General features: G+C 37.4%; 1 protein-coding gene across 2 annotated transcripts in view; it reads left to right on the forward strand.

Moving 5' to 3' along the window:
• TTK (TTK protein kinase) overlaps window positions 1–12,761 on the forward strand; it is a 35,262-nt gene extending 22,501 nt beyond the window's left edge. For both annotated transcript variants that reach the window (XM_040983674.1, XM_040983675.1), the window contains exons 15-22: window positions 1,811–1,968; window positions 2,094–2,245; window positions 3,384–3,508; window positions 4,734–4,814; window positions 8,129–8,305; window positions 8,749–8,833; window positions 9,111–9,208; window positions 11,032–12,761. In XM_040983674.1, the coding sequence (XP_040839608.1) occupies window positions 1,811–1,968; window positions 2,094–2,245; window positions 3,384–3,508; window positions 4,734–4,814; window positions 8,129–8,305; window positions 8,749–8,833; window positions 9,111–9,208; window positions 11,032–11,115 (960 nt within the window). In that variant the 3' untranslated portion in view covers window positions 11,116–12,761. The remainder of the gene's footprint in view (window positions 1–1,810; window positions 1,969–2,093; window positions 2,246–3,383; window positions 3,509–4,733; window positions 4,815–8,128; window positions 8,306–8,748; window positions 8,834–9,110; window positions 9,209–11,031) is intronic.
• The last annotated feature ends 2,893 nt before the right edge of the window (window positions 12,762–15,654 follow it).

The raw sequence follows: 15,654 nt of genomic DNA on the forward strand, positions 1-15,654 counted from the left end.
GTGTCCTGCCTGTTCCACTCCCATCCAGCCCACTGTTTGTGGCCTGGGAAGGCAGTAGAGGATGGCCCAAGGCCTTTGGAGCTTGCACCTGTGCGGTAGACTTGGAGGAAGCCCCTGGCTCTGGATAGGGTTAGTTCCAACCGCTGTGGATATTTGGAGGATGAACCATCAGATGGAAGATATGTCTCTCTGCTTCTTCTTTTTTCCATAAATCTTATCTGCCTTTCCAAAAGAAATATAAATCATTTTTTTGAAAAAAAATAAATGCAAGGATCTTAAACTCTGTGTTTCTACCTGTTGGGTTTCATTCTACCTGTTGGGTTTCATTTTACCTCTAGGAACATATGTTGCCCTTACGCCATAAATAAACAGCCTTTCATCTTATGCCTTCATCCTCCAAAATGACCTATATTCTTTAGACATTTCAGGCCTTATTTCATGCCTTTATCTGCATTGGTCTATGGTTTCAGATGTTTACTTGGAGTGACAAATGAGCATATTTCTTAGAATTTTCCCACAAAATATCTTCACATTCTTATTTACTTGAAAATCAGAGAAGCATACACACATCTTCCATCTACTCATTCACTCTACAAATAATCCACAGTAGTGGAGACTGCCAGGCCAAAACTAGGAGCCAGGAGCCCAGTCTGATCTTCCACAGCTGGCAGCAGGGACCCGGCTACTTGACCCATCAACTACTGCCTCCCGGCTTGCACATGGGCAAGAAGCTGGAATGGATGGGCCCGGTGGTGTGGCCTAGCAGCTAAAGTTCCTCGCCTTGAAGGTGCCGGGATCCCATATGGGCGCCGGTTCTAATCCCGGCAGCTCCACTTCCCATCCAGCTCCCTACTTGTAGCCTGGGAAAGCAGTCAAGGACAGCCCAAAGCTTTGGGACCCTGCACCCATGTGGGAGACCTGGAAGAAGTTCCTGGATCCTGGCTTCGGATTGGCATAGCATCGGCCGTTGTGCTCACTTGGGGAGTGATTCATCGGAGGGAAAATCTTCCTCTCTGTCTCTCCTCTCTGTCTCTCCTCTTTGTCTCTCCTCCTCTCTGTATATCTGACTTTCCAAAAAATAAATATATCTTTCAAAAAAAAAAAAGCTGGAATGGATGGAGAGCTATTGTGCTTGGTCCCCTTAGCATTTTTTAATGTCTTTTTTTTTTCTCTCATTAAGGCATTCAGAAGAATTAAATGAATGTATGTAAAATGAATTTGTATGATGAAAGAAATGTTTTAGATGCATGTGTCTTGAATTATTTCTTTTCTTTTTTTTTTTTTTTTTTTTAAAGATTTATTTTTATTATTTTTTTTATTGGAAAGTCAGATATACAGAGAGGAGAGACAGAGAGGAAGATCTTCCGTCCGATGATTCACTCCCCAAGTGAGCGCAACGGGTCGATACTATGCCGATCCGAAGCCAGGAGCCTCTTCCGGGTCTCCCACGTGGGTGCAGGTTCCCAAAGCCTTGGGCCGTCCTCGACTGCTTTCCCGGGCCACAGGCAGGGAGCTGGAAGGGAAGCAGGGCTGCCGGGATTAGAACCGGCGCCCATATGGGATCCCGGGCGTGCAAGGGGAGGACCTTTAACCACTTGCGCCACCGCGCCGGGCCCGTGTCTTGAATTATTGAATGTACATGTTATGGTTATTTTTTCTGCTATATTCAGCATAAGCCCAGGAACTTAATTCTCATGTCAGTATATCTTTCAGGTTTTCTTAATCTAAAATTCTGTCTAGTAAATTTAGAAGCTTTATGGCAGTGTGTAAGTAGTATATTCTAAACTTTCCTATTTGTTCTACTCTATAGGTATTTCAGGTATTGAACGAAAAGAAACAGATATATGCTATAAAATATGTATGCTTGGAAGAAGCAGATAACCAAACTGTGGACAGTTACCGGAATGAAATAGCTTATTTGAGTAAGCTACAGCAACACAGTGATAAAATCATTCGACTTTATGATTAGTAAGAATGCTTTTTAAATTTAAGATGATCCTTTCTTGGGCTGTAATTCTTTAGGTAATTACTTAATAAAACTTTGTTAATATAACTCGGCCTTTTAATGGTTTATACTTTTGTTTTAATTGTAGTGAAATCACGGACCAGTACATCTACATGGTAATGGAGTGTGGAAACATTGATCTTAATACTTGGCTTAAAAAGAAAAAATCCATCAATCCATGGGAACGCAAGAGCTACTGGAAAAATATGTTGGAGGCAGTACACACAATCCATCAACATGGTATTTTAAAATACCTTTATAAATATAAAAAGAAAATATGCATTACGGTGTCATCATAGAGATATACACCCATAATTTCTAGGCTTTGGGTTTTGGCACCTTCAATTAGATGAATTAAAAAACTGCAAATGTATTTAAACATAAAATAATAAAACCATTTTTTAACATTCTGATATGAACCCATGTTCCCAGATCTATAACACAAAATTTCTATTTCTCAGTAGTAATGTGCTTTGTGATTCTTATATCCAAATACCTACATGGAAGATCTTGAAGCCCTGAGGTTTAGCACACAAAAAATATGAGATGCTTGTTGTTTTTCCTAACCATTTAGTACTGCATTGCTCTGAGTGAAGGGTGGTGTCATTTTATATATTTTTACCCTACTTGTGTCTCTCTTCCTGTACATTAACAGATGATTCACCAGTGATCAGATTAAGGCCATCAAGCAACATTAGGAGCATCACGGTCTTAGAATCGATAGTGTTGTTTTGGGTGCTCTCTAGTGGGTGTTGTATAGGGTGTTTATGTAGACAGACAAACCAGACTGCCTGACTTTCACTCATGGCACTCATTTTTTCTTTCTTTTTTTTTTTTTCCAAGGTTTACTTATTTTTATTGTAAAGTCAGATATACAGAGGGAGGAGAGACAGAGAGGAAGATCTTCTGTCTGATGATCACTCCCCAAGTAGCAGCAATGGCAGGAGCTGCCCCGATCTGAAGCCAGGAGCCCAGATCCTTTTCCAGGTCTCTCACATGGGTGTAGGTCCCAAGACTTTGAGTCATCCTCAACTGCTTTCCCAGGCCACAAGTAGGGAGCTGGATTAGTACCAGCACCCACTCATGTCACTCTTAATTTGGGCCTTGTGACTGAATAATTAACTTAAACTTTCACTATCTTAGTCTCCTTAGCAGAAAGTGGGAATAGTTAATAGTATTAACCTTAGCATTGTTATGTGGATTAAATGATACAGTATAAGCAACAAGCTTACACTGGTGCCTGGTACATTACAAGTGTTGTGTAAGTATTTGCAAAAAATATATAACATATGAATATTTAGTTATATTAACTAATTGAAGGAACCAGGTTGCTATGTGGGATTGTTTGTGTTTCCTAATATGGATTTTTCATTTCAAGGCATTGTTCACAGTGATCTGAAACCTGCTAACTTTCTGATAGTTGATGGAATGCTAAAGCTAATTGATTTTGGAATTGCAAATCAAATGCAACCAGACACAACAAGTGTTGTTAAAGATTCCCAGGTAAGACTTGTTGTGAATTCTTGGATTGGTCACCACAGAGCCGACTTCAATTCCTTTTCACCTGTGGCGTTTTAGGAATAATGTATTATGTTTTTATCCACATCATTCTTCAGTGGGCTTTTATCAGACCATATACTATAAATCCAAACAATTTAAAACCATGATCAGGGTTACCTAAAATAGAAAGTCAAGATCAAATTGAAATATTCCTGCAATTTTGAATGATCTTCTCATAGTTGACTTAGAAAGTTAGTCATAATCACCTAGGAAGTCATCTTGGCCACAATCTAAAGTCAGCCTGAAAATCTGGCTCTGAAATTGAATCCTAAGAAGGAATTGCAGTTACACGTTTTCCAGTGTTTATAAGTACAATTATTTCTCTTTCTAGAGAAAGAAAGCTTGTCTTAGCAAATAGCTGGAAAAACATTTAAGTGGTTTTTCATGTTAGAAATACCATGGTAAGTATAGCACAGTAGGAGCTACAGTATTGCACTTGGATCCATAATAACTAAAACTTACAGCAGTGAAATCAAAGTATAGCTGAAAAATAATCTTGCTTGGAACCAAGTTAATGTGTTCATGTATACAAATTTGTGATGTGGATCTGTATTAGAAAAACCAGAGCTTATGGAAAGGAATGGTTGGGTAGAATGTACTTTAAATAATTTTCTTTGACAATCATTTGTTTTTATATCAAAAGAATGACAGAACATTGTATTCAAAATTAGCTTCAAAGTACATGCATTTTAGTAAGAGTAGCATAATGTTATAGCAGAAATTGTTAATTGATTTATATTCCTATTCCTTCTTGGACATGAGCCCAAGGAATACAGGGAGATAGAGCTAGATGTTTTTTAGTTTGTATGTTGCTTGCTTGGTTGGTTTATTTAAAAAATATCTATGGACTGCTTTCTAACACTATCATGATTAATAATGAAATTCTTTGTAGTTTCTGTCCATTAGTAGAATTTTAACCCAGTTAGCTTTTGAGGTGGATGTTATTAGTTATCCACTATTAATTATGGAAAAAGCACACCATTCTGAAGAACTCATTTTCTGATTTTGAACCCAATTTTGTTTGCTGGAAATGTGAAGAAATTTGATACAGGTGCTTTAATAATTCTGGCAGTTGAGTTTTCTAATGTGAATTTTGTGGTTTTTAAAATCAAACTGCATAATAAAAATATTTCATTGATTGATATGCTTTCTGTGATTTGGCACGTAGGTTGGCACAGTTAACTATATGCCACCAGAAGCAATCAAAGATATGTCTTCCTCCAGAGAGAATGGGAAATCCAAGTTAAAGGTACAGTAAAGGTGATTTATGCACCAGTTGTGGTGATTTATACCTCAGTGGAGAATGTGCTATTCTCTAATAGAAGGTGTAACTGAAGGACATTTCTAAAGTTGAATACCATTTTGGCCATTGCCGAGAACTCGGCCTTTTGAAGCCAATTGTTAAGGCATTCTGTTTCACCCTTCTTTATTGACTTAAAGTATGGTGATCTTTCACTGTGTGTTCCTATGATAAATGCATCTATGATTTTAGGGGAGGAGGCACTTAAAATCGAGAGAAATAAAATCTAATAAATTAGCTCTGATTTAGGCACTTGATAATAGCATAAAAATTTGAACACTTTTATTTTCTCCGATTCTTACGTTTTTCAGCATTTATTCATTTGTGTATTTTGTCTTTTCAAGGATAATGGGTGTGATTTTTTTTTTTCCGTTGGCTACTTTTCCATTCATTATACGAATTTTGTGTTTTTAATACTCCCTTTCAGGTTTATATTTTGCCTGCCAGGTTGCCTTGTAGCAGGGTACCAAATTGATACAAGCATAAGTTATTACCCAGAGACAACATTCAAATCATGAATCTGCTGTTTTTCTACTTTTTTAAGATTTATTCATTATTTATTGGAAAGTCAGATATACCAAGAGGAGGAGATACAGAGAGAAAGATCTTCCATCCTTTGGTTCATCCCTCAAGTGGCCACAGCGGCTGGAGCTGAGCTTTTCAAAAGCCAGGAGCCCTCTTGCGGTTTCACACATGGGTGTAGGATCCCAAGGCTCTTCTACTGCCTTCCCAGGCCTCAAGCAAGGAGCTGGACAGGAAACAACAGCCAGGACATGAACCAGCACCCATATCGGATCCCAGCAGTTGCAAGGCGAGGATTTTAGCCACTAAACTACTGTACCAGGCCCATAAATCTTCCTCTTACATAGCAAATGGAAACCCAGATGGAGTTCCAGGCTTTTGGTTTTAGAATTTTTCTGGCCCTTGCTGTTGTGGGAATTTGGAAAGAAAGCAAAACAGTGAAAGAAGATCTTTCTACCACCTTTCTATCTCTCTCTCCACCCCCCCCCCACTTTCTCTTCCCTCAACCCCCACCCCCCACACACACATCCACACTACCTTTCAAATCATATCAAATCAAAACATGTCTGCATTGTGGCACAGCAAGTTAAGCTGTTATCCCTGTTAAGCCAGTTATCCCTGGCTTCAAGTCCTGGCTCCTCTGCTTCTAATCCAACTTTCTGCTGATGCATTCTGGGAGGCAGCGTGCGATTCTTCCAGGGCTTGGGCCAGGAATACAGTGTGAGAGACCTCAAATGCATTTCCAGGATTCTAACTTCAATATCGCAGGTCTGGCTGTAGCAGGTGTTTGAGGAGGAGTGGGAACCAGGTGGAAGCTCTGTCTCCCTCTCTTTTCGACTCTGCCTTGCAACTAGATGAAAAATAAAAATAAACATTGAAATGAAGACTAAATTTTACTCTGAGGTTTGAAGTTGTTCCCTAGGTACTCTTTCCAGATTTTACTGCAGTTTCTTAGTTTCACTAATGTCTAAAATATACAATTTCAGCTTTAAAAAGTTGTTTCCTCTTTCACTTTGATTTGTTTCAAAATTTTCCAGTTGTTAATGATTTTATACTTAGTATACGCTTCAATTCATTTGAATCCCTGCTGTCAGAGGAGCATACACTGCCCCTTGGTCAATTCCATTCTTGTATTGATCTGCCACTCTTGCGGGTGAATACCTCTTGGCTCTCAGCTTCTTCCTTGCTCTTAATACACATCTCAGTGTTTTCATCGCCCCGCTCTGCTGTCTTCAAATGCCTCTGCCATGCAGGAATTGGGACTTTTGGTAGTATGATCCTATGAACTTACTTCCTGAAGTTGATGTGCATACATTTTTGCCTAATTTTTTTGTTTGTTTAAACCCAGAGCTTTTCTGGCACATTTCGTATTCTTTTTTTTTTTTTTTAAAGACTTATTTTATTTATTGGAAAGTCAGATATACAGAGAGGAAGAGAGACAGAGAGGAAGATATTCCATCCAATGATTCACTCCCCAAGTGAGCGCAACGGCCGATACTATGCTGATCCAAAGCCAGGATCCAGGAACTTCTTCCAGGTCTTCCATGCGGGTGCAGGGTCCCAAGGCTTTGGGGCGTCCTCAACTGCTTTCCCAGGCCACAGGCAGGGAGCTGGATGGGAAGTAGAGCTGCTGGGATTAGAACTGGCACCCGGTGCGTTCAAGGTGAGGCCTTTAGCTGCTAGACCATGCCACCGGGCTCGCATTTTGTATTCTTGTAAACTAGTTACTTGTTGGCTTTGCTGACAGTTCCTATGTTTTCTTTGGAGTTTAGAAGAAATTGAGAACTGTCTTGCCACTGTAATTTTTCCCTGACTCTGGAAATTCGTTTTTAGTGTATGATTTATTTAGAAATGGATTTAATTTACAAGTGATTAAACTGGTTGAAGAAGGAGGTTTTTTTAAATTAATTTTCAGTTTGGGCTTTTGTATGTTGACAATAGAATCTGTTTTACCTGATATATTCTCAAAGGTGTGTTAAAAAAAACACAGGACAGTTTGCTTGCCTCATGAATGAGGGTACATTTATCTATGAAAAACCCCAGATTTCTCTTCTGTTTTAAGACAACTAACCTTGTTCTTTTTCTGATATGTACCAGTGTCGTCTCTTATTTGTCTTGAGTTTTCATTTCTTGACCCTCAAGTTCTTCTGTGATTTTTCCTTTGTGGAGACACAGGATTTCTACCCGATGAGAAGAACAGGAAACAAGCTTAGCCTGGTTATATAGTTTATATTTAACTTAAAGAACCTTTTAATAGTCTACGTATATTTTAGTTAATATACAATTTATTATAATCCTATAGTGATGGGAAAAATCAGTAGGCAAGAATTATCATTTTTAAGTTTTTTCCACTTGTCCACTTATTTTTACAAATGGAGAAAAATATTGTCTAAATTGAAATATGTTAAACAGTTATGAATTTTTTCAGAGATTTAAAGTGAGACTCCTCTCTGGCAAACGTAATGAAAACTGAAAAAAGATATTATGTGGCTATAGTCTAGTACTTGCACATTCACCACTATTTACTTCTGTTATTAAATACAAAAGAATACATATTGAAAGCCTTCAAAAATTTCCTGGAAAATGAAATTCAAAGTATTGTGCATTTTCCATGAACTTTATTAGAAAACCCTTATTTGTGTACACACACATTTTTATATAGAGAATGTTACTAAATTTATATAATATAATCCTATGAGAATGCAACTTGTTATTGTTTTGTTTTGTTTTTTTCTGCTTAGATAAGCCCCAAAAGTGATGTTTGGTCCTTAGGATGCATCTTGTACTATATGACTTATGGCAAAACACCATTTCAGCATATAATTAATCAGATTTCTAAATTACATGCCATAATTGATCCTAATCATGAAATTGAATTTCCTGATATTCCAGAGAAAGATCTTCAAGATGTGTTAAAGGTAATATTAATAGTTAAAGGCAATATTACTGTACTAGAATGATAGTACCTCATTATAATTAATTGTTTAAAACAATATATGAAATAATTACAAGTATACAGGGCTTGAAATTATTGTTTCAGTAAAGGGGTTTGTTTACTGAGTTAGCTTTTGGGATTTTTTGGTTTACCTTGAAGGTATGGATACTTGGGTTTCACAAGTACTTTGAATGATGGTCTCATTGAGTGGAATATGAAAGGACGTGAACAATTTCCTGGAAACGGGTCTTAAGAAAATATTTTGAAGGATTACAAAAAATTGTCCTAAATCTCTCTCTTCATGAGCTCTTTGATATACTCTTATCTAGGAAGAAGCTTCTGTAACATGTAACCTGGAAAAATGTTTTTATCAAGGTCACATAGGAAAGTTTTTGTGTTTTAAAAGATTAATGTTTATTTTTGTAGTGTTGCTTAATAAGGGACCCTAAACTGCGGATATCGATTCCTGAGCTGCTGGCACATCCATATGTTCAAATTCAAACTGTTTCAGGTACTACTACCTTAAATATTTATTACTAAGTTAAACAGCCAATTAGCTGTAACAAACAGAATCTGAACTGACTATTCTTTTTCAGCTGGCATCATTTAAAAATTTACCGTTGTCTTTCTGTACCAGCTGGCCTTCAGCTTTTATTTATTCTGTTAGGGACTATGATCAATGATAAATAGCAAAAATCCAAGTTCTTGTTAAACAGAATTCATATTTATAATGGACTTATGTTTATCTACTTGATAGTAGCACATAATTAATATCGTTTATTTTATAGGTAACCAAGTGGCTAAAGGAACCACTGATGAGATGAAATATGTTCTGGGCCAACTTGTTGGTCTTAATTCTCCTAACTCCATTTTAAAAGCTGCTAAAGTAAGCATGTTTATTCTCTATCTACATTGCTATTAATTCTTTTAAGTAATTCTTTGAGTTAGACATTTCAAAAAACAGATAATCTGAAATATTGGATTATAATTAATCCAATAATCATCAGAGCGGTTATAAAGGATATTTTACATTTATGTATTCAAAAGATGCTTTTTGATAAATGCAGATTTACTTGGTTTATAGTCTTGTGGTGCATAGACCACAGTTCAGAATGGACTGCCTTCTGTGATACATTCCTCAGATTACTTTCAAGTCTGTTTAAATAGGTGGGTGTCTGTTGACATCATCCTTAAATAGCTTTTGAATTTATTCATTCTAGCCAGTGTTTTATATATATATATATATATGTAAAGATTTGTTTAAAAGTCAAAGCAACAGAAAGAGGATGAAACAAAGAGCTTTCCCCTGCTGATTCAATCCCCAAATGGCCGCAAGTCCTAGCAGTGAGTCCAGCTGAAGTCAGGAGAGCACAACTTCATCCTCATGATCCCATGTGAGTGGCAGATGTCCGTTGTAGTTTGACCTGTTCTCTGCTGTTTTGTTAGGTGCCTTAACAGGGAGCTGGATCATAAGTGGAGCCGCTGGTACTAGAACCAGTGTCCTACAGACTGTTGTCACAGCCAACAGTTTGTCTTTGCTGCAGTGATGACTGCGTAGCTAATTTTTTCTTTAAACTGTCTTGGAGAAATCACGGTATCTTACAACGTAGCATCTTCCCTGAAGCTGCACATAGCATCAATACATTTCTCAAAGTACATGTCTCAAGCTTTTCAGCCCACCAGTCCCGTATAGTCCACGATTTTTTACCTCATTGCTGTCAAACACCTCTTCATTTCAAGAACTTTATGAATGGTTATTGACCAGCTGGTTTAGCTAGCTGGCAGTTACTAATGACATTTCAATTATTTTTGAAGTTGTAGGAGCTCCAACTAACGGTATGTTAAGTTCTCTGGGTAGGAGTAAGTCCATCTAAGTTGCTAAGAACTTGGACATACTTCTAAAGGAATTATTATATATTCACTATTATATTTGCATGCATATGATGTAAGCTTATTCAAGTGATGATGCCAAAATCAGTAACTTTAGTAATTCAAACAGGACAAAATCCATTTTGTAGTTCTTCTGTATTGTTTATTTTCATGCTTTAAATCCATATCAGTGTAAAAGAATGGGAAAACAACTGTCCCAAACGTGTACAGGTTTTTTTTTCCTCATCTTTTTTTTCTAAATGATATGATAGAGCAACAACTTAAATTGTATTATGGATTATAAATCATCTGCACGTACGTGATTTAAACTAGATGTGAAGATCTTTATAGGTGATATGAAATACTCTTTATTTAGGGGCTTTAATGTTTGTGAATTTTGAAATGTGTGGGGCCTTACAGAAAAATGCTCTGTAGATATAGGGAGGTCTCTATCCAACTGTGTATATATATATATGTAACAATTTATATGTCTGCTAATCGCTAGTTTAAATGTCATTGGGACATGAATGTGTTGTTTTTTAATGACGATATTTTACATGTACGAATTTGCCTAAAGCTGTCTTGGTTTAAGGAAAACGGAGTAGATAAAGGTCTTAAAGGTTCATATCTCTGTTAGTAATTATTTTTCTCGCACAGAAAGATTTAAATAGCTAGTGCTTCAGATCAAACTATGCGCTTATCTCTGATAGTTTATGGGATATTTTTCTGATAATGAGAACAAGAGAAGTAAATAGTTAAAGTTTGCCAAGCTGCTTTTAGTACTCTGGAAATACACTGAATTTGAAAAATTGCAAAACAGATTTGTGTTTTTAATTTTAGAGTTTATACGAGCGCTACAGTAGTGGTGAAAGTCATGATTCTTCATCATCCAAAGCTTCTGAGAAAAAATTTGAGAAGAAATGAGATTCTAATCAGACTGTCACATGACGTTGAAACGTGTTGGGCTGTTACACTTTTGATTTTCTATGGATCTGCTCCTGAAAGGAGCTTCATTCTGAAATGTTATCAGGGAAAAAAAAATGAATGCAACAGATTATCCTCAAAAGGAAGCTAAAAGGAACCACTATGTATATATTACATTGTAGAATTGTTTTCCAATTGTATACTTTCCTATAAATTAATTTGTTGGGTAGGGACAGTATTTCACACTTGCAATAGCCTGTAGACAACAGATATATGTATATATGTTCTGAAGGACTGTGTAAATAAAACTTGATAGCATGAATGACACTAAAATTTCAGGATTGTAAAAAAAGAAAACTTTCAAGGTCATAAGGTTTTTTCTTGAGATATATGTGTGTGTATATATATATATATGTTGGCATGGCAGCATAATTCTGTAGTACTAAAAATTGGATTAAGAAAAGTCATGAGAATGGACCTGGGAGATAAACTTTGGGGAGGCGGAAGTCCCAAGGTGAATTCCTGTGGTCCCTGAGTACTTGTGGCTCTGACGCAGTCCATGCTTGTACAGCTGTACTGTCTCTCTCACTTCTGCCTTTGATTTTTCATTGTATCCATTGATTTTTGTGTTTAGAGTGCTATGCTGTATTCTGTGTGCCATGCTCTCTCTGTGTGACCTACTAATGCATAACTATGAGCTTGGCCTCAGAGACACTTGACAACATCCAAAAGCTTAGTTACAGAGAGAGCATCCGTCATTCAACAATCTCACAAACAACATGACCCGAGGACTGAAACATTTTGATTGCTGACATAATGTCACATTTGGTAGGCACACAGTGAGCATGGTATAAAAATTACCTTAAGGCTAAATGTATATGTGTATATAAAACAAATTGATTTTGTATTTAGACTTGCATGCTGTCTGCAAGGTAGCTCATCTGTATATATACTTATTTTCCAGCATAAAAAAAAATCTAGAGTTCTTCAGTCCCAAGCATTTCAGTTGAAGGAAACTCTGCTTGTATCATTGTATAGTATTTTCCTAATTAAAAAAATACATTTTAATAGACTTTGTTTTTTAGAGCAGTTTTAGGGTCACAACACAATTAAGCAAAGGTACAAAGAGTTCAGTTCCCAAATATCCTATGTACAACCTCTTCTACTATGAGCATCCCAAAAGGAACAACATCCACACCATAATGGCATATTTGTCACAGCCCATGAACACGTTTGTATATCATTATCATCCCAAATCCATAGTTTAAGCTTCATTCTTGGAATTGTTTATTTTATGGGCTTTGATAAGTGGTGCAATGACATACATATATCATAATACAACGAAAAACCGTTTCACTGCCCTGAAAATCCTATATGCTTTGCTTGTTCATTCCACCCACCTCCCAGCCCCAGCAGCCACTGTCTGCATAGTTTTTGTTTTTTTCCTGTCCTTTACAGAATGTCAGATAAGTGAAATGAAACAATATGTAGCCTTTTAAGGTTCCTCTGGGTCTTTTTGTAGTATGATGTATGTTCCATTGTATGTATTGTGCCACAATGTATCTCTCTGTTCACATACTGAAAGACACCTGGATTACTTACCGGTAATCCAGTATTGTCAATTGTGAATAAAGCTGCTGTAAACATTTGTGTACAGGTTTTTGTGTGGACATAAGTTTTCAGTTCTTTTTGATAAATACCAAGAAGCATGATTGTTGGACCATTTTTTTAAATTGTTTTTATTGGGAAAGCAGATTTACAGAGAAAAGGAGAGTCAGAAATGTCTTCTGTCCACTGGCTCACTCCCCAAGTGACCACAACAGCCAGAACTGAGCCTATCCCAAACCAGGAGCCAAGAGCTTCTTGGTCTCCCACATGGAGGCAGGGTTCCATCTGTTGACTCACTGCTCAAAGGGCTTCAACATCCAGGACTGCGCCAGGCTGAAGCTAGGATCCAGGAGTCTCCCACGTAGCTGTAGGGATCCAAGGACTTGGACCATCTCCCACTGCTTTCCCAAACTCAGTAATAGGAAACTGGAGTGGAAGTGGAACCACCAGAACTGAACCAGTGCGTGTTTGGGACACCATTGTTACGTGCTACATAATTTAGTTCAACCATAAAGGACTGAGGGTCCATGGCTTGCATGATGCCTCAATTAGCTAATCCTCAGCCTACAAGTACTGATATCCCATACGTATGGATACCAGTTTGTGTCCTGGCTGCTCCAGTTCCCATATGGGATCCCAGAACATAAAACTATGATTTAGCCACTTAGCTATCACACCAGGCCCCTTAAAAAGCATTTTAAGTGCAGGCACTGACATGGATTAGGAAAGTGGCTTATTCAGAAGGTGAAGAAAACAAGTGCTCATTGGCCATGTTCAGGAAGGGAAAGGGTAAGGAAGAGACAGATTTCTACCTCTGTCCTCCAAGTGAAAGTCATTTCCTCAACATGGTTTAAGGGGCTTGAAAGGGGAAGGCTAAGTGACACTGCCCCCTACAGGTCGTAGGTAATGAGACATGTTCACTGGAAGAGCATCATTTGACAGGTGGATTGACAGAAAGGATTACATAAGGGGAGGAGTGTGGTTTCCAAATTTGTGACCCTGAACTAGTTGCCTGCCCAAGTCCAGATCAAAATGAATGCAACAACCAGACCTGAAGTAAATCAAAGCTAGGAGTCAAGAACTCCATCTGGGTCTTGCACATGAACCACAGGGGCTCAAGTACCTGGAGCATCAATTGTTTCCTTCCCTGGTGCATTAGCAGGAAGCTGGATCAGAAAAGGAGTAGCACAAGACTCAAATTGGTGCTCCAATACGGGATGCTATTGTCCTTAGTGGCAACTCCATATGATGCACCAGAATGCTGCCCCCAATATGAGTTTATTTTGGTTTCCTCCACCAAAAAAAACAAAATCAATTCAATTTTTGAAAATAATATGCATTTATATAAACTTTTTGAAGATCCAGTGTATGCATTGTGTCAGTGTGTGTACAAACTGCCTTGTATGCTATAATAGTAGAAACATACTAAATCTGTACATTGGAGAGAATAAAGTCAGATACTAGAGTTGCTTAGTCAAAAGGCTGAGAAGCTATAGAGAATAAAGCCAGAAAGTTCCCCATAGATAGAGGTGAAGTGGAGGAGGTGAATGGACAGTGCTCAAATGCACACTTCTACAAAACTGAAGGGTGACAAGGTCACGGTGTAAGGAGTTTGATAGGCTGATGGGTACAGTTGGGTCCCTGTTGGACTAAGGTAAAGGGAGAGTTCTTTCAAAAGGGCAGGCAATGCTTGCTTCTCCCCTCAAAGCTGCATTTAGCAAGAGGGAATCTAGTTTTCTCATGAGAACAGCAGAGAAACAGTGATGCCACTCTTGAGTTTTCAGCTTATCGTGACAATGGAGAGAAGTTACCAATTACACTCTTCTGATAACTTTTTGCTTTGAGCAAGCTAGACAGGATTAGGAATCCAGCTCTTCGAGTTTTGTGTTCTCACTGTTACCTACTGTTCTGTTGTTTTTTCCTCCCAATAAAAATTACGCGTAAAAGCTCCAATTCAACCAGATTTTCAGGTCTTCCCCTTTTCTAGCCCTCCTCCTCAGTGCTGAGGCAAAATGTTTCTGACTTATTAAATCCTGCTTTGCTCCCTGAATTGTCCACATGAGAATCCTTTGATGTGAGACAAGAACTGGGATTGCCTCTGTTCTTTGCATCAGTTTCCCTCTAAACTCAGTTGACCTTCAATTAAACAGAGAAGATTCAGTTCAATGTCTTTTGGTCCCAGTTTAAGGATATTCTAAAGAGAAAAGCAAATGCAAATGAAAAAATTATAAATTAGTCATAGCATAACAGTGGACTAGACAGCTATTTGTACCCTGGAGGAAAATATGATGGGAATTTTATAGTATAGTTGAGGAGAGGAGGTTGTTGAAAAGATGAGTGGAATTCTTTGAAGAAGTTATGGCTCAAAATAATCACACAAGTTGGAAAATCTTGAACAGCTTATTTATTTTGCCTTCATTTTGGGGACTCTAACAAGCCCACATAACCTGGAGTGGTAGCTGCTCCATCTTGTCTGCCTCTGAGAAAATGGCAGTCATACATGGAGAATTTAGCTTGTGAATCCCTCACTTGGGGATCTAAAAGTGTTACTATCAGAGGAAAATGACCTCATCTTAGTTTACTGAAGTAGTAGAAAGAAGCAAAAATAACTCCTAATCCCACCAAGAAGAATTAATCACTATTAATATTTAGCATATTCACATTATTGAGATAACATTCATAATTTTACATTCTTATTTTTCCACCTAATTGTTCATAAATATTTTCCCATCATTCAAGCCATAAAATGTTATGCTAATTAAACATTGTTTTATGGATATTCTAAAACATTTGCCTATTTTTAATTTTTATATGAACTAAGTCAGAAAACAAAAACCCCACTCTTAAAGTCATTTTTATAACATGTGAATTAATGTTCATATTAACACATAACTAATAATACAAATTCATAAATAAATAAAAGCCAGAACA

Source organism: Ochotona curzoniae, unplaced genomic scaffold (assembly GCF_017591425.1).
Source record: "Ochotona curzoniae isolate NIBS_2020 unplaced genomic scaffold, NIBS_Ocur_1.0 contig_3819, whole genome shotgun sequence".
NCBI classification, from domain to species: domain Eukaryota; kingdom Metazoa; phylum Chordata; class Mammalia; order Lagomorpha; family Ochotonidae; genus Ochotona; species Ochotona curzoniae.